The sequence below is a fragment of the Diprion similis genome, chromosome 12, assembly GCF_021155765.1.
Source record: "Diprion similis isolate iyDipSimi1 chromosome 12, iyDipSimi1.1, whole genome shotgun sequence".
NCBI lineage: Eukaryota > Metazoa > Arthropoda > Insecta > Hymenoptera > Diprionidae > Diprion > Diprion similis.
The window spans coordinates 12,378,691-12,401,808 of NC_060116.1; the positions used below are offsets into that span (position 1 = coordinate 12,378,691).

Consider the following 23,118-nt stretch of genomic DNA (forward strand, 5'->3'; position numbering starts at 1 on the left):
GGCCTGTTGGTCCATAAATCGCTTTTCTTCTTTCTCCTTCACGCACGGAAATCATGTTCAACGTCATGTTGCCATCCATCGGAACCGTGACGATTGAATCTTGGACGTCTCGACTATTAATTTATAGGCATCTGGATTCTACGAACAGCCGGTTCCGATCAGGGATCACCTTATCACAGCTTCGTCGAGAGGCAATTCACCGTTATTTGGACCTAGTGACCTTTACACGGCGAATATTCGCTCCACTCACTCGCTACGGTCTTTAAAATTCGTTACCAAGCGAACCGCGACTAAAATTTAACTAGAGCCAGTAAGAATTAGCATAAGAAAAAGAGAAAAGACGAAGAAAGGGAAGAGACAATCGTGAATGAAATGTAGTTTGTTGGAAAATTTTTCATAAAATGTTGCTTATCAAAAAAATACTAGCAAAGTCTGCTGATCGGAACTATAATTTACAACAAAGAATTTTGCATTTGGATAAACTTTAAGAGGAGGAAAAAGGTTTTCTAGTGATTTTCATGAATTATTATTTTTTTTTTTCACAAGAAAGGAATGTATATAATTTATTGAAGCCTTGAGAACATTTTGTACACATATTCAAGTGAATATTGTAATTTTTTTTCAAGTATTTGCTCGGAAAATATGGAATATATCAACTGCCACCCATCGGAGCTCAACGTAGGGCTATGTGAATTCTGGAGGACACAGTTTTTATCCGAAATCAATAGATTTTCAAATTGACTTCATTTTTAGAGATGTTTAAACATAAGAGCATAATTTATTGCCACATTTTTAAAAGTTTATTTGCAATAAAAAAATATTTCGAATAATGATATTACTCCAAATATAAAATGTTCTCAAGGTTTCAATAAATTATATGCATTTTTTTCTTGTCACAAAAATTCATGAATATCGCTAAAAAATTTAGTCTTAAACCCATTTTCCCTGTTGAGAAAAAAATTCCCACCAAGCGTTGTTTCACAGATTGGAAAATTCTGCGATATCTTGATATGTACGAACAACGTAAGAATAATTATAGTAATTTTCCCACTCGTCAGCTCACGGGTTACGTAAATAAGAATACGACGTGGAGACGATGATGCCTGAGTAATGCACGGGACATCCGTCGCTCAGAAATATGAGGAGGTTAATTGCCAGGTGGAAAATTATGGGAATAATCTGGCCAATTCTGACAGCCAGATATTATTCTTCCACCACGTATAGTCTTCCAGATTATTGATGATGAGGGGAGAAAACGAGGCTGCATGTATCCACAGAGTCGAAGGCTAGAGGGTTCATTGGCCTGTGTTTAACTTAGCTCCGAGGCATTTCTGGCACACAATTTGCGTGCGGGGCTTTGTCTGCTTCTTTTGCGTGTTATTAATCAAGATAGGATTGATCGCGAATTTTCTGACGCTATCAAGATGGGATGAAATATCGGTCAGTTCATCTCGGCCTCAAAATCCGGGGATAATTTTAGCCATCAGTCTCCGGTATTTATTCTTCGCTTAGTTATATGTGTGCATGAAAATCAGGATCGATATCTACAACAGATCGAAGCCAAGAGATCAGAGCTCGGTTTCGTAAAACTCAACCGGTTACACGAGTTGGATCGCAAGTGAACTTGACTTGAGATTGCAACGATTAGTGAACTTGAGATAACTGCTACTCACAAAGACAAGATAGTAAAAAAATTCTTCTCCAATCCTTGAAGAACGCGAGTGTTTATTTGACAGACGTCTTATATTTACGCCCACTCGAAAACACCGTTGCAGGCTCTCGGTGAATTGATATTCGCAAAACGAATTGGGCAGAATTTTACGTAGTATTTGCTCGTACTAGTTTCTTGTTTGCACTTGTAAAATTTTGCAAAATTCTATCGTATATTTGATCAGTGTGTTTATTCAATGCCAAGAAAGGCTAACTTTTACCATTTTCACGGAAATTTTGAGTCTCTCCGTTATTTAGTGAAACCGTTTGACGCGAGTGTAAAATCACCCAAGGCTAGAATAATTCTTCTAAGAAAAAACGAGGTGATAAAAACTAGACCTAGGATAGAACGAAGATTAATGACGTCTAACTAGTGCTTATGCTCTTCGGTTTCTGCACGTCTTTCTATTATGAAAAAAACATATGATTACACGATTCGTTGATTGTTTTTATTTTTCGTCCTTACGATTAATAATTGTATTTTTAGTAAAGCTGTTACGATACGTACCAATGACCGGTGATGACGCACGTTTTCTTTTAATCGTGAGACTACACCGCAGGTTTGCAACAATGCTGACACATTTTCTTTTTCCCACTTGATGCATAATTTACATAATGAAAAACCACGGAACGTGCAACACAGTCGCGATAAGCAGCGGTAGGTAAAATGGCATTGAAATGCAAGGTAATGGTTGTCGATGTAGGATCTGCGGTGGCTGACTGCGCAAAGTTTACAAACTTTGAGATGGGCCGATAGCTGAATCGAACGGAAATTACCGGTACCCAAGTAAATTCTCCTTCTAACGTAGGAATACGGAATTATAGCGATAATGTGATGCTTCACTTGTTTCGCCCTTGAGTGACGAACAAGCATCGTGAATCGGTTACTTTTCGACTGAACTTTCGGGTTTCTTCCACAGACCCAAGGCAAAATTTTCGTGAAACAATCTTTACGCTTTTACATCAGGCGGATAATTACGACGTCAAATCAGGCAAGAAGTTTCTTTACATAATTGTAAACTCAGCCTTGATTTTGCTCGCGGTCTTTGTCTAAAGACGTCAAAACAAAGACTATAGTGAACTGTAGTAATTGGAAACAAAAACGTTGATAGGTGACTGTTCGGCTGATGTTGATGTTCAATTTTTGAAAATTCAGAATTTCGCGAATAGAAAAAAGTCAACTTTAATCCGATGCAGGAGGTAATCACAGGTAACTACAAGTATCGAGGAGTTTTCATCTCTTTGACAAAGCGTTTGTTTGTTATTCATTCACGCTTTACCGCGGACAGATTTGTAACAAGGACGTGACAAATTATGAACGTAAAGCATGTGACCGAATCGACCGCACCATTCATGCAGCGACAGGTTTTACACGTCCTGATTCAGCATCGCGTGCATTTTCAAATTCAAATATCATATCACGTGACATTACATGCAGCATTATATTCCGAGAGAGACAGAAATCGTGGCTTCACTGGATGTGCTTTTGCATTTTTAACAAGGTATCCAAGACGCAAAAATTTGGCAGGAAACGTGGTTGAAGTTGGCTGAAAAAAAAATCCCCCCCCCCCCCCCCCCCCCTAGCCGTCCTCTCCCTCCTCTTCATCGCCCTTAGCGTTACCGAGTTTTTACCCTTCTCTACTAGCCTCCGGCTGAACCACTTTTTCATTGTTACATTCGCACATCCGGAGACCATTTTTGCGTGCTCGTTACCGCACGTTGCATTCTCGGGTGTATAAAAGGCGGCGATGTGTACCACAGGTTCGTCACAACTTGACGAGCACTCGAACGACACGTTGGTATCCTACTCTTTTACATTACATCACTGGAACGATCCTCACCCCATCGATCATGAAGACGATCCTCGCATTCGCGACGCTGCTTTTCGCGCCTGCAATTCTGGTCGCTGTAAGTTTATCCCGAAATTTGATAATTTCACCCTTCAAGTATGAACACTTGATTGAGTTGTAAAAATATATGTAGTTGTTCTCGAATCATCTAAATGGCACTTTGACATCCGAAGCTTTTGAGGTGAATCTCTCATTGAAGGAGAAACATGGGATACTTTAATAACTGTGTGCTGTAATCAGCATTCATAATTATCAACATCCTCCCACAGGCGAAGCCTCATCCACCCGAGTTGCCACCCCAAATAAAAGCTGCGCACGATGTGTGCATGGAAAAGCTCGGAGTAACAAGGGAACAGCTCCAAGAGCAAAGGAGGAACGGTGCGAACGAGAAGGAGGACTGCTTCAGAGCCTGCGTTGATAAGGAACTCGGCATTTTAACTGCCGATGGAAAAATCGACAAGGAAATGGCTGTTAAGGACTTCCCCCCTCACATTCCCAAGGATAACGCGACTAAGATCGTTGAGGCCTGTTTCGAGAAAAGTACGTCGTGTGTTTACTGTCTTTTGCCAATAATCGCTTCTCACACTCGATGAATGTCAACTCTTGACATCGGAAGGGATTATTCATTGATTCATTTTAATCGTTTCAGAGGGTAGCAGCGACTGCGAAACAGCCGCCATGTATCACAACTGCGTAAAGGTAATAATCCGTTCACCCTGAAGCTCGAAAATTTCAAATTATAACATTCTCTCCCAGTTCTCTGATCAAAACTCTCTTTGTTGCTCAGAAAATGGCTCCACGACCACCGATGCACCCTGAGCTACAGAAGATGCACGATGACTGCAAGAGCAAACTGAATCTGAGCGATGGTGAGATTGAAATTGAATTAATCGTTGTCACTAAAAATTCGTAAAAACCTTAGAGAAGAAAAATATACATTATTGATTTTCTTCGACAGAGGATCTCGAGAAAATGGAGCGCGAGGAGGAGAAGCTGAAGGAAAACTGCTTCTTCGCTTGCATGGCGAAAAAAGTTGGCTTTGTAAGTGTCGGATTGACGCTGATTAATAATAAAAACTAATCCTTGCAAAATTATTTCTTCAGATGAACGACGACGGCACGCTGAACGAGAAGGTCCTCGTCGAAAAGTCACCGCCATTCGTGAAGAAGGAAGAGGCAGCTAAGGTCGCCGAGTTGTGCGGAAAGCAAAGTAAGTTAGCCGTGAGTAAAGAATCTCAAAAAACTCGTGCATTCTAACTCGGATCATTTTTCCCATTCGCAGAAGGCGCCAACGAGTGTGAAACCGCAGTGATGATCCACAGGTGCATGAGAGACAATGATTTTAAGCTCGCTCATCGCCATGGCCCATATCCGGTATTGCCGCAATAATTAATGCGATCAAATCCAGCCGGATTTCCCCGACTAATCCTCAAGGTTTATCATAATATTAGTCGTAGCGGATAAGTTGTTTTTCATCAAATAGATCAACGCCCGAATGGGTTTAGAGTTAAGGTCAATATGGCTATATAGTGATAAAATAACGTGAACCAGTATTAACTGTAACTATTGTTATGCTTAAATCTTAAGAACAATTATTTCGATTTCCTAGAAGCTTATGTTTGTCTGTAAATTTGTAGATGCGACGCAAAAACTTTTTGCAGTACTGATTTCACGTTGAGTATTTTCGTTTTGTGATCGTTATTATCACCAGTACTTAACCAGTTCCTGAACACGGAACCTAGTGGATTCTACAACGTGTAAATACGTGAATTTCGTATTATGCAATAAATATACCGTTTGAAACAGTCATTGTCTATTTTTTCTAACGACCCTGATCTATCCATTAGCATTATTCTGTTCGGAACTACAGTCTTTTAAATCAAGTTATACATTAAAAAAATATATACATATGTATATACAAAGTTCATAGGCATGCGGCTGTATGTGATTCCATATGATGAATAATAGAACATATAGTTATGCGTAGAATAACTATAAATGAGTGCCAATGAATAGTCGGCGCAGTAAAAACTTGCAGGTATAGAACCATCGTATTCGGCGAGCATCCTGTTATTATGGTCCGTCACTTTTGTGCCAGGGATTAATTAGCAATCATAACTCGAGTTGCGATGTGAAACGAGGATGGGGAAAAAATTTACGCCTAAGTGCGTTTAAATTGTGGATTATTTGTAATATTGATTCGTTAAGGTTTTCAAAATTATAGACGCAAAGTTGAATTCTAAGTATTATACAATCAGTTTCATTGCATTGCAAAGTGTAAACAATTCTTCGAATAACCGATTGGTGCTCGTTCGAATTCGTTACAGGTTTGTAAATAAAATGTAGCATGTATTATCCACACGAATGACATTCGAATTTTAAGAGCTCTCGTATCAGCGTATCGTATTCAGCGCAAATTATGTTCGCCAATTTGCCATTTTGTAAAAAAGATCGCTTTGGAACTCAACGTCAATTAACTTGCCGCCGAAATTAGTGTCTCGTGAAGCCATTGGACGTGAAACATGGAATGTAATGAAGTGAAGCCGTTCCTAATGATACAATAATCAACCGACTCAACATGAATTGACGAAAAATTAGCATCAGGCATATGTATCTATCATCGTATCCTAATAATTTGCAAATCGAACATTCAAGATGAAAGAAATAATTCAAATCACGGTTCAGAGCTAGCCAAATACAGATGGATAATCACCAGGCACATTAATTAATAAACCGTTTTTACGCGTTAATTGCAATCATGCGGTGCTTGTAATATATATATATATATGTATATATATATAGAATCTAATCGAAAGTAATAAATTGTAACTTCTAATCTTCGTCAGTTATTTAGATGATTGTAAATACGAGTTCTTGTCTCTAAATTGAAACGATAATTTATATCCATCCATTGACTTGGATTTAAATTCATCGTCAAAGTCTACTAACGATTGTCAGGATGTCAAGAAAACCAAATACGATTGGTTTGGGAGTTGTGAATTTTGTCTCATTGCTGTATCAGAATCTGGTCGTCAAAAAGTTTGTTCAAAAGTGACAAAAATCGCGTCCATCCGGAGTACAAACCTGCAGCGTCAACGAATCGGATCATAAACGAAATAGATAATTGCTTGATTATTACGGGAAATTGACTTGTCTAGTTATTAATTTGAAGAAGGGGAAGACGAAGAATAGAGAAAGAAGGTATAATCGCGTTTGGAAAAAATGAAAAATTTGAAAAGATCGACGATCGGCCAAACAGGGATGTACAAGAGTGAATTTTACGTCGTGACATTCATCTATCCTTAAATAGCGAAGCAGGTTGACCGTTGTCGGCTTAAAGTAGTGAACCGTGAGGTCGGTGTGAATAAAAAGTAGCATATTTAGCAGTCGCGCTCTCCCATTGGTCCGAGGCTGTTGGTCATCAGGCGATTGAACCGTTCCACGTGATACGGGTTCTAGATTTTAAAACCTCTCAGCTCGGTTCATATTTGTGTACTCAAAAAACTCCCGTGGATCATCGTCGCTGGAATATATACAGGGTGTTTCGTTTTAATCGCCCCAGGCTCATTACTTCGAAACTAATTGTAAGCAAGATACAAAAATATAATTCGTAACGATTGTGGACGGGGTTTAAAGGGGGAAAAACGTGAAGTTATCAGATTTCTTCCAAGTAAAGCTGCCACGGTCAGGTAAACGTCAGATTTTTATTCTCAAATTGAACAATGTATTTTTTACATCGGCCTCTGAAAACATGCACAAAATTTTGGCGAAAGTACGCACGTTTTTACTATTATCATCTAATCTAAAATAAAAATAAAAAAAACACACGTACACACACACACAAGTTGGCCTTCGTCTGATTTGGCGGCTTCGCTCACAAAAAAAAAAAAGAATACCTTCGTGTTCTTTCCCCCTTAAAATCTTGAATATTTTGTAGGAAATGTTTTTTCGTATCTTGCTTAGTCAGGGTGATTAAAACGAAACACCCTGTATTGATGCCATCACGTACGCTTAACACGTCTTCCTTCTTGCAAATTGATTCTAGCTACTTATATTATGGCTTTCATAGTTTCCGATCCGTATCAAGACTGCTGATATGTAGGGGATTATGGGGGGAAGTGGACGTCATCCGGGGTATAAATGTATGAAAATTTGTACCGGTCTGGTTATAATATTGTCGATCGACAGATCCAAAGTCATCTACCGCACTTCTTGGATCGTCTTATACTCGTACCCCGAAATCTGAGAATACGCGTTCTGCTCCTGCTTAAACATGAGAGTCGTTGCCATTCTCGTCACCATTTTGGCAGTCTCATTGGTGAGTTATCGTTTTAATGCACAGTATTACTATTGATTGACAAATTGGCAATGAAAAGCCTACTCAAATTCAGGATTGTGGAAAACAATCCAACCAAATACTCACATCGTTTAGGGCTGATGACTATATAATATCTGAGGTTTTATATCTATACGTACCTCAAAGTCGTTTCTGGAGTTTATTTTATTCGCTCCAGTACTGCGTCAGATTTTTATTCTGTTATTGTAATTGTTGTTATTATTCTATCTGATATTGAGATGCCAATTGTTCTCCTTTCGATCCACAGGCTGCCCCATCAGGACCAGGATTTTACTCTGAGGAGGCGGATGCGTCGAAGAAGGTAGAGAAGTTCTCCCTTGAAGGTCCTCTTCTGCAGGACGAAAACATCAGTTTGAAAAAGGAGGTGGAGACTCAAGAAGTACCGGAAGTTGTTGCGGTTGATGATGAGGAAAAGAATGATGCCAACGAGGCCCCGTACAGGAAGCCGACCATCGACGATTACAGGGATCTGTGCCGAACGAGCAATGGAGTCTCATACGGAGAAGTTGCGATTTTCGGTGAGAAGTTGGGCGATGATGCTCCACAGGAAATGAAATGCTACGTTCAGTGCATACAGGAGTATCTTGAAGACGTGAGTAATGCGGGGCATGGATAAAACGTGCATTTCGAATTCGAAAACAAGCAGAGCGAAGGAGGTTGATAATCGGAAAAGTCTAATTTTTTCCATCTTTCATTAACAGAAACGCGAGAAAATAATGAAGAAGTATAATGACATATTTTGGAAGACCATAGAGGTCGTGGATGAGACTAGAGACCAGGCTGCAAAGTTAAAAATCTGCGAAAACATAGGTGAGTTAATTATCTGAATCGTGATCACGACCTTAAAACAAACTTGTGATAAATTCTGACGTACCAACTGATGGTAAATTACCAAGGATCGATACTCTTTCCTGAATGACATTATACATGATGTGGTTTGTGGTTAACAATAAGGTTGGAAAATACAGGAGCCGGCGCTCCTCGTGTGATGATAGGGTGGATACTTTTTAAGATTCTCCTATTCGGTTGCACTGTACTAATGAATTTTTATTTCTCAATTCTGCCAACAGCGATTGATGATCCCTGCCATGTGGGGTACTTCAAACTTGCCTGCTTGATGAGATCAGGGAAGTAGAATGGCTGGGAAGTCCGCTGACGGGATCTGAAATGACGATTGTTATTTCGATTGTTTATTTCTAATGATTGTTTGTCTGTAACCAAATCCACATAAGCACTTTCATTGTAATGAATTATTGTTTGAGGTTTAAAAGAGAAGAATAGTAGTTCGGTACCTAGAAGTGTATTTTACGAATCTAAGAATTTTAATGATCTGTATAATATAGAGATCAGTGAAGAACTTGCACGAGTGGATGTTGAGAAAAGAAAGTAGAAGATTATATCCAGCGTATGAAATGACGAAATGCGATTTTCAAACTTCCCTTCAAACATGTAAACGTTCGCGTTTACGTCCCATAGAAAGCGGGACGTCGCTGAACTTGAATATCGAATCTAAGTAGGGCTTCAGGCAGCTTCGTACCAATCTTGGGTAAAGAGGGGGAAAAAAACTGAATATTGGTTGGAAAATAAATAGGCCATTGGTGGTGAGAAACGAGAAGATGGTTAAAAAGTTGAGAGGATGAGTCTGCCGAGAAGTGATAAAAGATAGAAGGAGGGAATGGAATAACGGTTCATTATTACCCATAATAACAATATTGGACAAACCTAGAAGTTTGGTACAGAAAAGACTTGAGACTAAGTGAGCATAGCGTTGAGGGCTAATGAATAACTATAGAAAAAGAGAGTAAGAGCAGTAAGAGAGTAAAATACACGGTGGTATTTGTCGGCAGCATCGAAGGCAAAGGACAGGCAGCTGTCACCACCAAATTCCGGATCTTCTTTTGTGAAGACGCTGAATGGGGCTCGATCTCTACAAAATATCATAAAGGGGTGAATGAAAATGCTCGATTATCGAACCTTCCGATCTCGGAAAGACGATTGAATACATGGATCGTGTTTTCGCGTCTGGCTAAATTTAGTTCCAATTTCACTTAAGATACTTATAATTTCGCGTTTTGTAATGGACCGATAATTGAACTGTTTCAATGCTTTCGAAAAGATTTTGGTATCGAAAAATTTAAACACAGAAACAAATCTCGCTGATGAAATCAGAACTTTCAGGTTAAACGGGTTTGTGACTCAATGTATAACGAATATCGGTGATTTGGTGCTTCCTGTGCTGTTCATTAAAAGAAAAAACATGTTGTACGATCCTGCAGCGAGCCTTTTAGCGAGGATTTTCATGCAACAAGCAGGCTGAAGTTCTCACGCCTTGAAGAATCTTAAAATAAGGATTGCATAGCGGAAAAACCCATCTTGGATCTCGAGGTTTCTGGAACGGGGCCGTTGGGTTTCGAATGAGGCGCTATTTTTATAGGTCAAGTCATATTTTACATGCAACCTTGGATTAACAGAGACTGAATAAAGTGACTTGTTCGACTGATTGTGAGAATGAGTATCTTGCTGCAGGTAAAAAAGATGCAAAGATTATCAAATCGGAAATTGAATCCAGTCACCGTTTTTCCAAAACGGTTCTTATGTGACCAATTTGAAGTTAGTATGTAGTCATACGCACGACTTAATCTCACATGGGAAATTCGCTTCGTCGCATGAGATGTGAATCTTATTTTTACCCTCGGAAATTATATCGAAAAGTAAATATTTTTGAAAATAACAGTAACTGAGCTCACGAATAAAAATTTAATCTACTCGCGAGTTTCAAAAGTATGGAAGGATATTTTTCAATGATTTGAGGACTTGAGTTTCATTCTCATTCTCAGATGATAGAAATTTGTTTTAAAATCATTAAAAAAAATGTGGTCAGGGTTTTACGATCCATTTTTTAGTGATCCGGAGCGGTCTTTTCCGAAATGAATAAGTGTAGTCTGGGTTGAAAAAGAGTTGTGAAGAGTTTTCTTCGGGAGTATTGAGTATGCCCAGATATCGGAATAGAAACGATACACACACATACACATATACAGACATACCCACATGCATAACATATGCACGAAAATATTGCGGAATAGGTTATTCATAGTTACGACAATCGATCGTATTATTAATTATAACAAATCATGTTTTATTTGTCATTAACAGTTAAATGGAGTTCTAAGGCGATCGTTGGAAAACAATTCATTTGTGATTACTTTTATGGGCGGTTAAGGTAGACATTCAGTTGCACTCAATGGATAATTAAGCCCAAGAAAACAACCGATATCCATCGGTGATTGTTATCGTAATGTGACAGTTTGACTTCTTGAAAGCATGAGTGTATAAACTTTTCATCATCACGACCTCGACTCATTTGGTATAAAAGCATGGACTACCACATTGAGAAAGTCAGTTCTGCTTATCAAGAGCAAAACGTTCAGTCCGACTAAATTGCATTGCTGGTAAATCGATACCGTTCATTTGCGAATCCAAGAAACAAGATGAACTACTTGCTTTTGACATTCGCCTGCCTGTCCGTTATCGTAGGGGTAAGAATTGAAAATCATCCCCTCATAGAGGGATTAAAATCTATATTTCGACGACCATTGGAACATGCGGGCATTTTTATTTTCAGACCATAGCTGCAGAATTAGCTGACCATCATGTGGAAATCAGGAAGAAGTGTTCAGCCGAAAATCATTTGGACAAAGGTAGAATGACATCTTGCGTTAATTCTTCAATATGATATTTATTTTTAAATGCTTTTGGAGCGGAATCGTCTGGTGTTGATCTTCTTTGGTGTAAAAATTTACGGCAAGTCCACGATACTGAAAAAAAAAAAAATAATGACATCTGCATCTCCTTCTTATCTCAGTTAATTTAAATGTTATATGCACGTCTAGCTCCCTGATCAGACTGGTTTTGATCTTTCTTTTTCTATGCCCTCGAAAATCTAGTATCAGTCAACGCGGTGTATTTAGCAAATCCAAAGTCAAATTGCTACCTGAAATGTTTCCTCGAGAGCAACAAATTGGTAATTTCATCATCAACTGTAATCAGAGAATAAATAAACATTTATTTCATCTTTCAATTGTTTGTCATCCTTTCTCGTCCGCAGATCAATGCATACGGTGAGTTTGACATTCCCGCGGCACTCATGCTCATGGACCCGTCAATTCGCGAACAGGCCAGACCATTGGCGGAGAAATGTGACAGATATAACTCGAAAATTGAGGATTTATGCGATAAGTCGCACGCAGTGATAGATTGCTTCTTCAAGGAAGCTCCAGCGGTGAGTTGTTTGCACTTTGAAAAATTTTACAACGTACTACGAATTCAAAAGACGACAAGATAATTATTAAAAATCGTGAGGGATAAAATTTTTGCTCCTGGGAATATGATTTTAAGGGAAATCTTGTTAGTTTGAAATTTTGCCAAGCTTCGTTAATCAACAATTCGTCACCGTTGTTTCAGCTCTTCCCACAGCTGGGAATATTCGAGCCTCCTCAACTCTGATGATCAACGACCCGAACAGACGAAAATATTGAGCAGGATTTACCAATAGTTGTCGAGCTGCAAGTTGGAGTGTTTCTCTTTTTTTATAAATATCCGTTACATATTCTGATGACACAATAATTCCCATGTAATCTTACTGTAGTCCCCCAATTCTATCCTACCAATAAAGCATATAAAAATCCAAACCATGCAGTACGAATCAATGTAAGTTTCATTTAAGTTCAAAGTACTATTACCATTTGTTAGGATTAATTAATACCACACTGAAACAGTGAGAGGAAATTTCCGCCGGAAGTTTAATTGGCATATGAAACTTAAGGCTTTCAGCACACCAATTAGCAGAAGAATTTCGACAAAAGTTACTAGGCTTGCGAGAAAATCAGAATATTCCTGGAATGGATTTGATAAAGCAGAAACATTACCAGGTATTAGCAGACGACGCGATTCGCAGGTGATTTCCATCCCGACAGACGGTAAGATCCCGAGGATCGATAACTTATCTACGGTGATTGAGGGATTCATCGATCCTGGAAAGCTGATATTTCGCTAGCAACAGTCCATGCTTTCGTGGACTTTGATCAACGGATGTTAATTAATGATTTTTTTTTTGCGCTTTTGCTAATTCAGGTTAGTTGAGTCGTCAGAATGAGGAACTCCTCGACGAAATCTGGATTAGGGATCGGCAATCACATCATAGTTTTTTTAAATTTGCGTGACACGTGTAGTTGTGAGTACAGACATAAAAGTACTAACAATAGTTGACAAAGAATTGATATTGAAATAAAACATTGAAACTGAAAAAGATCGGAGCAAAACCAAATCTGTGGTTGAAAAAAATTGAAAATATGATGTCTAAAATTCATCTCAAATATTTCCATATTTGGTTTATACAAGATTTACTCTCGGCCGCTTAATTCGAAGATCAAATCTCAGGGTTACACGTACGCAGCCTCTCGCCGATGGGGAATGAGAGGAAAATGAAAAAAGGGAAAAGAAAAACGTGAATATACGATCGGAAATAAATGGGATTTAGGCGATGAGGAATGGAGTCGTCGGTGAAAATGGAAGGAATATAGAAAGGGGAGAAGATAAGAAAATTATGTCGGGTAGCCACGTCGTGTTGACGTTTAACGACGGTGACAAGGAGGCAAAAATCTTTTGGATATATTTTCATTTTGAGTGAAAGCCAACGCGTGGATATAATATATACTTATAATATTCCTCGAGTCGGTGACTCGGCTGATGTTTCGAGACCAAAGTCGGCGGCTATATGTATATATCAGAGAACGAAAAGCGTAATAACAGAAAATACATTTTGACGTTTATTTGCCACAAATAATTTTCACCGTCAATTTGCCCGCGCCACCAAATTACAATACGATTAGAATTCGTTGATAATACTCCAAAAATGTATAATTTTTCAATTCCTAAACGTGGTCATTTAAAAGTTTAAATTTTAAATTTAATTTAAAAACCAAAAGCTGTTTGTACGTGTTATTTGCCTGCTGGTAATAGAATGGCTAAAGAATCATAGCTGAATACAGTCAGTTTAGTTCTAGGTACATACAGTGTACCTAAATGCGGCTGTTATACAATTCACGAGGCAACGAGCGGTTTATCGTGAACCTACCTAGGCATATACGCTGTGTTACGCAATCATTGCGGAGATTACTGCTGCCTGTGTAATTAGATAATTGAAAAGGATTGCGAGGGACGCCGTTGTACTTTGTAAGGGAAGGGGGGAGTTTATTTTTGTATGATAAAAACATAAAAATTTTCAAACCTTAGATTGCCATTTTCGAAAACATTTCGTATTTACCGACGATTCTGTAAAATGACTTGGCCGTTCTGCTAATCTTTGGAGAACAAAGATTCTTGCTTTATCTTCGATTAAAATATTCTGCTCCAATAAAAATTATTTGACAGTGATTCCTGAATTCTTATACGCGTGAGAAAATTAATTTATATTGCTTGAAACAAATCTAAAATCATGATCTGCTTTAACAAATGTCTCAAAGTTTAAGCAAATTTTATCATCCTGCATGAAAATATTTTTTGAATTCTCTAGTTTGTAGCTGCAGGAAAATCTTTGAACGAATATCCAATATACTGCAGTTGACATCGAGTCCTGAAGTACGGCATGTGCAGCTCTTTGAATCGTTACTCAAACTTCCGGATGATGGGAAGAGCAGGCGATTAAATCGTGTCTATCGCAATTTAGATGAGTAATTTTCAAATTTTTCAACCCGGGGGATACGATGTGCGGAATTTCCGGAGGTTTTCCAATATTTCATTCCGCACATCGGCCCGCTTCACGTTTGGAAATCTTTTATCCGAATTCACCGATAAATTGTTCATCGGCAGTTCCCAGGAGACGAGATCCGATGATTGAAATTTTCGAAAATCACACAACACCGAGAATCGTCGTTGCTGAAAAATCTATATTTTCAATTTAGTTTGAAAAAAAAAAATGAATATAACTAATTGTGCGCACTAATTTCGCAGGACACGCGAACGGCTGCAGGTGTGATCAGGAACGATAAAGTAACGGTGGCAACAAAGCCCCGCAGACGCATTGTAAGTACAATTCTGCACTTTGCTTTCGTAATAAATCACAAGTGTATCGCGTGCAGTGCGTTTTTGTCCATTTATCACGTACGTAAGTATTTTTTAGACTTATATTACAAGCGCAGCGACTGCGGAGTCCGAAGAAACGGAAAAACGCAACGTGACGTAACGTTGAAATGTATGCGGCAATTTTATCGTCCTCGCGAGACGCTGGAATCTCAAGCACATCCACTTGGGTATTTAGATATGCATTTCCCTCCAGAGAGAAAACGCACCCGAAAATGGTCGTCGTGGAATCTGATAGCGGAGCTGCATACGTATAAAAACTATCATCTGGTTGATTTGCGGCGAATCATGGTTAATAATGGTAATGAAAAAAGAGGATGCGAGGGTCTACACCCACTGTTTAAAATGGCGACTCTCCAACGCTGCGGCTAAATTTCCTCGAGCTGAGAATCCTGTTCCAATTTTAGAGTGAGCAGAATTCTAGCACTGAACCGCATTCGACGATCGTGACTCGGTCCTTGCTCTTTTGCACCCTCTCGAAATTGACAGGCTGGCAAAACTCAGGTCTAGAATCGAAATTCGACACTTTCCCGGAGTCGGACTCCTTCTCCGTCCAGCCGAATGGCGTGAAAAGGTAAAGGTAATGGAAAAGAGTGGAAATGGGCGGAGAACGTGCGGCGGAACTTCGCGACCGTCGATGAATGCAAATTGGAATGATTACTGTTCGCGTGCTTCCTCATTCCGCTTGTACAGAAAATACCCGACGATTCTTACTTTCGATCGTCAACGAGTTTTAATCACGTCACTTGCCCACGACTCGAGAATAGAACGTGATCACGATAGTTTAAGGAAAAAAGGAACCTCCTTGCGAAATATATTTTACAGAGTTCCATAGACTTTTTGAGTGCAGTTGATGTGGGCCCAGAGTTTACTGGCTGCATCCGGCGTTTCGATTTTCACCTGATTCCATCCAAACACGATACACTTTACCCCCTCTTACGAAAAACTCGCGTTTCTCATCAGCCCATTAAATCCATGTTTTCGTTCTTGAGGTGATTTCGTCATTGCATCCTGAGAAGGTCGCTAAGAAACGAGCAGATTGTTTCCAAGAACCTCGCTTTTCCATCGAGTTGTGTATGGAAATTTTACTGAAAACAGTATTCAACGTTAGATTAAACCGTCACCCATGCTAACGCTCAGCATGTGAACGTTATATGGATGTAATTTGAAGACACGAAAATACATTAGAAAATCGTTATTTCACAAGCGTGAAAATAGACTATGGACAAATATCAATTATTGGCTAATCGATATTTGTTACGTTACCAACTGAAAAAATAATCTATTTATAGCCAGCTGTACTTTCATTTCGGGCGGTTTAAATAATCATAATTGACTCGAATTCATCGCGTTTCTTGTATTATTGTCAAAGAGAACGTCATTCGAGTTTGATATAAAAGCGAAACATCGGTTTTCGATTCCACATCAAAACGGTCCGTCCATCGCAGCTGAATCCTGCCGATCCGTAAAAATGATGAAGTACTTACTCTCGACTTGTGCCTTGGCCTGTCTTCTGCTGCAGGTAAATAATAATCCGTATTAAACTTTTCTGTATTTTTGAATTGTCTTTAAATAAAAAATTTCATCCGTGACAGGCGAACGGCGAGCTGTTACCCGATCACCAAGCTGCAAACAGAGCACATTGCAAGGCAGAGACTGGTCTGAAACAAGGTAATAGAATGGAGAACGTCTTACGCAAATCTAAGCCCAATTTAAAAAAATAATAATAACAATAACAATATCTGGTGACCAGGCAGTCATTAAAATGAAACCTTCCTGTGATTATCGTTGTTCGAATTAGTAGCAGTAATAAGCTAACGTACGACGACTCTGACTCACGATTTACAAGTGATAAAACATAGTGAACTGGTTCACTTCGGTCGATCCACGGCTCGCTTATCTAACCAATTATCTCCGTTTTCTATTTCATTGCCAACTCTCCACAATTCGTCATCCAGCCTCTTCCGATGCCGCTTATCTCGCCCAACCAAGTGCGAAGTGCTACGTGAAATGCGTATTCGAGAGGAATGGATTGGTAATTTTCATAATACTTTTGCCTTATTGTCTCCGCTTACTTGAAGGCAACAATTTTCCAACTATTCGCTCATTCATTAGGAAAATTGTTCCAATGCTAATCCTTTTTTTTCCCGCAAGTTTGCCGCGAATGAAGGTAACTTCGTTGACCGGGCCTTAACTTTGGTCGACCCGAGCATTCGCACGCTAGCCAGACCGGTGGCTCAATCCTGCTTCAACAAGTTCGTAAAAGTTTCCGACAGATGCGAAAAGTCATACGGAATCGTAAAATGCATGTACGACCTGGTATCGCCGGTGAGTTTAGCTGATCATTATTGGCTCTATAAGGCAACTTGAAAAAAAAAGATCGATGTCGACTGGTTCATGGTTGTTTTTTTTTCTACAGATTTTCAAAGTGCTGGGTTTGTTCGAACCGCCTGAGATATAAGAGTGAAAAACATGAAGTTGATGAAAAGGTTGGTGGCCAGCAGATTTCGCCGTTTCATTGCCTGGATCTAACGACACGAATTTTTTATTTGCATATCGTATTGTTACAGTGTTAAATCTTTATCGTTTTAAGTCTGTGACAATTATCTTATTTTTCTGTTCTTCGAATCCAATAATAAAGAGTATTTTGCGTTGAAAATGATTTTGATACGGGTTGGGTTATCAGTTTCTGTTCACAGGGTGAGTTCAATTATTATAATCAACAATCTTGAGTTTGTTCAACTCGTTTAATGTCATTGATTAAATCCTCTTCGTCTTGAGCCTTCAGGGCCGAAAATATGTCGCTAATTGGCTTTATTGAATCGAATTGAATTCCTCCAAGCTCCGATAGTGCGAATAAGAGAAATTAGGCGCCTAATTAGTGTAATAAGTGAAATATTCAACGAAGCATTGCCCGAAAAATGGAGCAAAAGAATAATCGAAGCAGAACCAATTCATCAAAAGAGGTGAATGTGAAACTGCCTGAGCAACGGTTTTTGTTGTTTAAAAAATGCGCTTTTGCTATCTTCGTGCAGGTGGAACGAAAACGAGTTGATAGTCGGAGCCAGAAACGACGGTTTAGGAATCATTTACGCGTGATCCGCTTGTTGTTTGGCGTCGTAAAGTGCCATTTGCGCAATCACCGAGCGATAACGCAGCGCCGCACCGTATAAAGTATGCGAAACGCACGGGCGGACAAAAACGACGTTAATTAGAAAAGGTAATGAATTGGCTCGGATGTGCCCCGCGTGCAGTTCGCATTTAATTGAGCCTGGAATTGCACCTGAGGTAGCTGGCTGTTCTCTCATTCGAAATCGGGCTTATCACGGGTTTGAATCGATCAGGCCGAACAATGAGAGGCCCAACGAGCGTCTTGATCCTGGTCCTCTTCGCAGCAATTCTCCAGGTACGAATATAAAGCAAGAAGGCAAGAAATTGAAAGACCAAAGTAACTAACAAAAGGGAAATAGAAAATTAAAACGAGCCATTGCGAGATCCTCTCATTGAGCAAGATTGTACGATTATTCATCCGCAATTAGAGTTTGAAAGACGACGCAACGCCACGCGAGGCTTGACGGGTCGGATGTTTGTCGCGCAGTTTCAAACACGGCCGAGGGAGTACAAACATTATTTTCGGTTTGCCGACGAGGCCTAATCGCGAGTGCAATTAAGGCAATTGGCAATTTGAGCAGAGGACATATCATCTCATCTCGCAGCCCTCTACTCGGCAAGTACAATCATAATACACGTTCAGATAGACCGTTTCAAGGAGAACATCTGTACCCACGCGCTTGCAAAACCTACATCGTATCACATTCGTCGTACACACAGACATAAGAATAAGACACGTCATCGCGATCACAAATTTCAAAGTGCTCGCAATTATCGGCACAACGAGCTTAAATCTTTCTTAAGCCTCAAGGAATTATCCAGGCCATTTTCCTTTTCCGCTTGCAGAGCCAGCAGGCGAAGGCGAACGTGAGGAAGGAGTGTCGCAGGGCGAGCGGCGTCTCCTGGGGTAAGGAAAGAAATCGGCATCCCATTAAAGTCCTAGTTTGACCCTTCGCTATCGGGTCGACGACCGAAAGCGGTATTGTCCAGTTAAGCCAATAACGAAGCCAGCAGTTATGTAGCCGTTAACTACAATCCTCCACCGACGAATCAGCCTCCGCTTGCTCCAATACCTCCTCCCCCCTCCCCCGAACCCTCTTCCCCTCCTGCATCACGCGGTGCCGTGGCCTAGTTGACGCTTTGCAGACGACCGAAAGACCGGATGCCGTCGTGATTGAGACACAGAATTGGCAATATACATAATATCTTTACCGAGACTTTATTGTACCCTCTGTATCAGCTCAGTTCTCTGCAGCTTTCGCAATTGCGGTTCAATTTGCGCGATGCTCGGTTTGTTTTCTTTTCTTTTCTTTTTTTTCTGATTTTTATTTTTAGTTTTTTAACCCCAACTCATCAGCCTTGATGTACCTATAGACAACTGGAAAGATAGAAAAAATTTGTTCCCATTTTCCTCAGCTTCCCTGAAGCGGTTGAAGAAAGGCAACTTCGAGGAAGTCGATTCGAAATTGAAATGCTACCTGAAATGCTTTATGGTGAAGAACGGAGTTATGAGCGAGGACAACGAGATAGAGATTGAAAATACCATGAGGCACTTGCCGAGGAAGCTGCAGAGCGGATCGCGCGAAATATTAGAGAGATGCAAAACTATGCGTGAGTTATTCGGTGTGTTCGAAACAAGCGAATCTCGTCTTTAACATCCAATTTCACTTGATAATTACCGATGCAGGTGGTGAGGATTCGTGCGACACGGCTTTCCAGATAGCTAAATGCTACATCACGGCGCACCCAGAGGTGAGAAACAAGGTTTGGAACCAGGGAGGCACGAGTAGAAAAAGCTTTGAGCTGGTCAGACGGCGATATTCAGCTTCGAACTGAGAGGTCGGCGTTACAAATGGATTCTCCAAGCTGTAATGCTTCGTGTATTAACTTTCAGGTATTGCGGAGGGTTGCTTTGGTGTGAAGAACTCGCGATTCGGCTGGAACGTTATTTGGACATTTGAAAAACGTTGCTTTTTCGTGCAAGTTGAAATAAATGTGTACGATATTTGCTTGACCAGCCCTTGATTACCAGCCCGAATCATTGAACCGTTAAAAAAATAAATCCATTCGAATGTAATCCATCATTCTTGAAGTGAAATTCTCAAACTGTAAAGCAAAAGCAAATGAAATAAATTTGAAATGGACGATTTTTCTGGTTTCTTTCTTTTTCACAACGAACGTAATTAGGTTGATTAACCGATTTTTCTTTCATACTCATCACAAGTCTGCTTGTAGGTATAAGTTTACTCGATTTTTTTTCTACCACATATTGAAAACCAGTACCGAATTCAAGATTTGATGAAAAAAGAATCGTCTGACTGTTCGATTATGAGAAAATTGCGTTACCGTTACACGACGGTCGAAAAATGATCGAAGGAATAAATATCACGTAGATACACGTTCCACTCATTTTCTGCAAAGTATTTTTTAATTTCATGCGCTCTTCGAGAAAGGAAAAAAAATTAGGTCTACGATATTGATTTTGAATTCGAATATGCAAAGTACATTCTGGTCCCACATTTGAAAATCAGTTTCAATCGAAGATGAAACGACGGTGTGGGAATGAGCTTACAAGTTTCAATCATGGCTGTGATTGCCGTGCGATGGACTATAGATGTGTGAGTGGAGGTACTCGAATCTTTCCAAACGGGACAAAAGAGGTCGGTGAATTTAGTAGGATGACCCTCATCTGCGCAAGGCTGCAGTGATGAGCCACATGTTAAATTATAACAAGCGAAAAAATTCAAGCCAATAACAACGTCGTGTCGAAGTTGGAGAGGATCTGTGTGGGTGAAGCTCGAGTGTAGAAGATAGAGGAACTTGCGAGTGTCCGTGTTTAACTAGCTAGCTACCCTCGTTTGTGTGCGTTGCGTAGGTGGATGGATGCGTGAGCGCGAATCCCTTATATATACACGATTCAAAGGCCAAGAGTGCATCCAGAACAGATTTGACCACAGTCGACTGAACTTCGCGGTAACTAAAGTAAAGATGAATAAACTCGTGCTCATTGGAATTCTGTGCGTCTGTGTCGCCACGGTGAGTCCAATTCCTTCCTTGCTTTTTACTACCGTTCGACGAAATTTGATCAGCGATACCGCGACAACTTTTCCATCGTCAAGACAATTATTATTTCTGTGGAAAAAGAAGGGAGTAATATAAAAGTTATTTAGAAATTTGGGAAATCTTCTTTCGCGAAGTTCGTGTGGCGGATTATTTCTTTCGTTTAGACACTCGAGGATTCAACTTGCAATTAGCGTTGCGATACGGTTTGTGAAGCGCGTTTTTCTCCCACTTTTGTTATACTTTGAAAATTTATTCTCCTCTCGTCTTCATCGGTTTACCAATTAAAACTTCGAGGTTAGGGAGAAGCGTCGAAGCTGCGGATGAGAGTGAAAATGTATTGCTGGATATTGAACGATCGTTTGAGATATAAATTAGATTATCCGTATTTGTATATATCGTACGCGCAATTCGCATCCACATCGCTATAAATCAGATATTTTCAGGCTCTAAAGCCGAGGGCAGATACGAAGGCGAAATGCTACGCTCAGACGGGACTTGCTGTCGGTAAGTAACGGCCTGTTTTTATTTACAATGAAAAAACGAATCAGTAGAATAAAAAACTGATACACCTGCCTAAGATTTTTCGAAAAACTGATGCTTTTTGAGCTTGTTTGTTGTTATCGATTCCTGTGATATAAAGTGACGAGAATGAGAACTTCATTTTTCGTTATATCTTGTGTTGAAAATTATTTTTGCAAGACTGAGTTTTCTTTTTAATCTTATGGAGTATATAGTCCAAACGTACAAAGTGACAGCAAATAAATGCTTCTGTAGATCTTTGACTCCGAGAAAATTCAGTCTATCTTGAAATTTCCGTCACCGTTGGTCAACTATAACGATAAAAATTCTTCTCGACTTTACAGACGACGTAAAAGCCATGAAAACCTCGACCCCGAAACCTGAACAACAGAAATTGATCGTCGAATACTTGGCCTGCTTCATGCAAGACCGCGCTATGGTAAGTTATTCCGCACAGAATGAGAATAAAAGAAAAATCTGAAAATAAAATTCAACAGACCATCCCGAAATCCGGTCTTATTTTATCAATTCGTTTTTTCCAGCTAACCGCCGACGGTGTTTTCAACGCTGAAGCATGCAAGAAGGAGATCCGTCCCGAGAACTCAGCCGCAGCAAATCCCGTCATCGATGCCTGCGCCGGAAAGCGTGAGTTTCTCTTTGAAATTGGTGAAGATAAAGTAAAAATTGAAATCAAAAGTGTCTCCGCTTTTCGGGATGCAGACTCTTGGAGTTAAAATTTCGCTAAGCTTGCGTAGCAGCTGCGTTGCAAGCCCATGAATATTCAAACACTATACGCGAACTCTTAGAAATCCGACTAATGGTCCAGAATTATTCATACGAGGTGTCGCGTTTTTTATGCCAATTTTTTTTCGTTCTCCGGCCCGCTCCCCTTGATTTTATCTCCATCCTTCGCTGTTCCAACGAAACACGCATCAAACATTTATTTTCAGGTGGATCCACCGCCGTCGAGACAACCACCAAGCTCCTCAAGTGCCTCAAGGAAAAGGACACCAAAGTGAGTTTAACGTCGGTGATATACTCACTCAATTATGGGTCGGCAAATAATCGTACAACCGTCTGAATTCATTTTACGACTGTTTCAGCTCCTGGAGAAATTGGACCTCTTCTAAGCAACTTTCATCGCGGTTTAACCGTGGTGCAGGATGTCCGCATCGAGGCACCGTTAAAATTCCGATGCGAATTGTATTTCATGTCTTATTAAAATAAATTGCTGAATTTCACATTCAAGCTCACCGTACACGATTTATCTTCTTAATCCGTCTCGGAAAAACCTCCTTTCGATTATATCCCGTCATAGATTTAAGATGTGTAAATATCGAGCTTATTTTATAAATATTGTTAAGTATGTATT

At 39.8% G+C, this 23,118-nt stretch overlaps 5 protein-coding genes across 6 annotated transcripts; all 5 read left to right on the forward strand.

Moving 5' to 3' along the window:
* Positions 1-3,443: 3,443 nt before the first annotated feature.
* On the forward strand, positions 3,444-5,112 carry LOC124413322. Its single transcript, XM_046893832.1, is given in 9 exon segments — positions 3,444-3,510; positions 3,513-3,553; positions 3,556-3,618; positions 3,830-4,100; positions 4,210-4,259; positions 4,348-4,429; positions 4,519-4,601; positions 4,664-4,769; positions 4,842-5,112. Coding segments are annotated over 9 exon segments (855 nt in total). The 5' UTR covers positions 3,444-3,458; the 3' UTR covers positions 4,949-5,112.
* Positions 5,113-7,817: 2,705 nt separating this feature from the next.
* On the forward strand, positions 7,818-8,905 carry LOC124413657. The gene is made up of 4 exons (XM_046894379.1): positions 7,818-7,877; positions 8,164-8,508; positions 8,618-8,726; positions 8,871-8,905. The coding sequence occupies exons 1-4, from the start codon at positions 7,833-7,835 to the stop codon at positions 8,903-8,905; spliced, it is 534 nt and encodes a 177-aa protein (XP_046750335.1). The 5' UTR covers positions 7,818-7,832.
* A 2,254-nt stretch (positions 8,906-11,159) lies between these two features.
* Positions 11,160-12,435, forward strand: LOC124413326. Its single transcript, XM_046893841.1, has 5 exons — positions 11,160-11,452; positions 11,539-11,614; positions 11,861-11,937; positions 12,022-12,195; positions 12,378-12,435. The coding sequence occupies exons 1-5, from the start codon at positions 11,405-11,407 to the stop codon at positions 12,417-12,419; spliced, it is 417 nt and encodes a 138-aa protein (XP_046749797.1). The 5' UTR covers positions 11,160-11,404; the 3' UTR covers positions 12,420-12,435.
* Positions 12,436-17,989: 5,554 nt separating this feature from the next.
* LOC124413325 (general odorant-binding protein 69a-like) lies at positions 17,990-20,330 on the forward strand. 2 transcript variants are annotated; one of them, XM_046893840.1, is made up of 5 exons: positions 17,991-18,459; positions 19,011-19,071; positions 19,581-19,775; positions 19,852-19,916; positions 20,059-20,330. In XM_046893840.1, the coding sequence occupies exons 1-5, from the start codon at positions 18,406-18,408 to the stop codon at positions 20,083-20,085; spliced, it is 402 nt and encodes a 133-aa protein (XP_046749796.1). In that variant the 5' UTR covers positions 17,991-18,405; the 3' UTR covers positions 20,086-20,330. The 2 variants fall into 2 exon arrangements, with proteins under 2 accessions (XP_046749795.1, XP_046749796.1); XM_046893839.1 differs by having other exon boundaries at positions 17,990-18,459; positions 19,852-20,330.
* Positions 20,331-21,032: 702 nt separating this feature from the next.
* On the forward strand, positions 21,033-23,000 carry LOC124413324. The gene is made up of 6 exons (XM_046893838.1): positions 21,033-21,200; positions 21,671-21,731; positions 22,091-22,185; positions 22,289-22,391; positions 22,697-22,761; positions 22,850-23,000. Exons 1-6 carry the CDS (start codon positions 21,048-21,050, stop codon positions 22,874-22,876), a joined length of 504 nt encoding a protein of 167 aa, XP_046749794.1. The 5' UTR covers positions 21,033-21,047; the 3' UTR covers positions 22,877-23,000.
* Positions 23,001-23,118: the final 118 nt, after the last annotated feature.

Coding starts and splice junctions, on each gene's coding strand:
- LOC124413657 (XM_046894379.1), top strand. CDS start 7,833: ATGAGAGTCGTTGCCATTCTCGTCACCATTTTGGCAGTCTCATTG. Junction 7,878..8,163: donor CCATTTTGGCAGTCTCATTG/GTGAGTTATCGT, acceptor TTCGATCCACAG/GCTGCCCCATCAGGACCAGG. Junction 8,509..8,617: donor TACAGGAGTATCTTGAAGAC/GTGAGTAATGCG, acceptor TTTCATTAACAG/AAACGCGAGAAAATAATGAA.
- LOC124413326 (XM_046893841.1), top strand. CDS start 11,405: ATGAACTACTTGCTTTTGACATTCGCCTGCCTGTCCGTTATCGTAGGG. Junction 11,453..11,538: donor GCCTGTCCGTTATCGTAGGG/GTAAGAATTGAA, acceptor TTTTATTTTCAG/ACCATAGCTGCAGAATTAGC. Junction 11,615..11,860: donor CGAAAATCATTTGGACAAAG/GTAGAATGACAT, acceptor TCGAAAATCTAG/TATCAGTCAACGCGGTGTAT.
- LOC124413325 (XM_046893839.1), top strand. CDS start 18,406: ATGAGAGGCCCAACGAGCGTCTTGATCCTGGTCCTCTTCGCAGCAATT. Junction 18,460..19,010: donor TCTTCGCAGCAATTCTCCAG/GTACGAATATAA, acceptor TTCCGCTTGCAG/AGCCAGCAGGCGAAGGCGAA. Junction 19,072..19,580: donor GGCGAGCGGCGTCTCCTGGG/GTAAGGAAAGAA, acceptor CATTTTCCTCAG/CTTCCCTGAAGCGGTTGAAG.
- LOC124413324 (XM_046893838.1), top strand. CDS start 21,048: ATGCGTGAGCGCGAATCCCTTATATATACACGATTCAAAGGCCAAGAG. Junction 21,201..21,670: donor TGTGCGTCTGTGTCGCCACG/GTGAGTCCAATT, acceptor AGATATTTTCAG/GCTCTAAAGCCGAGGGCAGA. Junction 21,732..22,090: donor TCAGACGGGACTTGCTGTCG/GTAAGTAACGGC, acceptor TCGACTTTACAG/ACGACGTAAAAGCCATGAAA.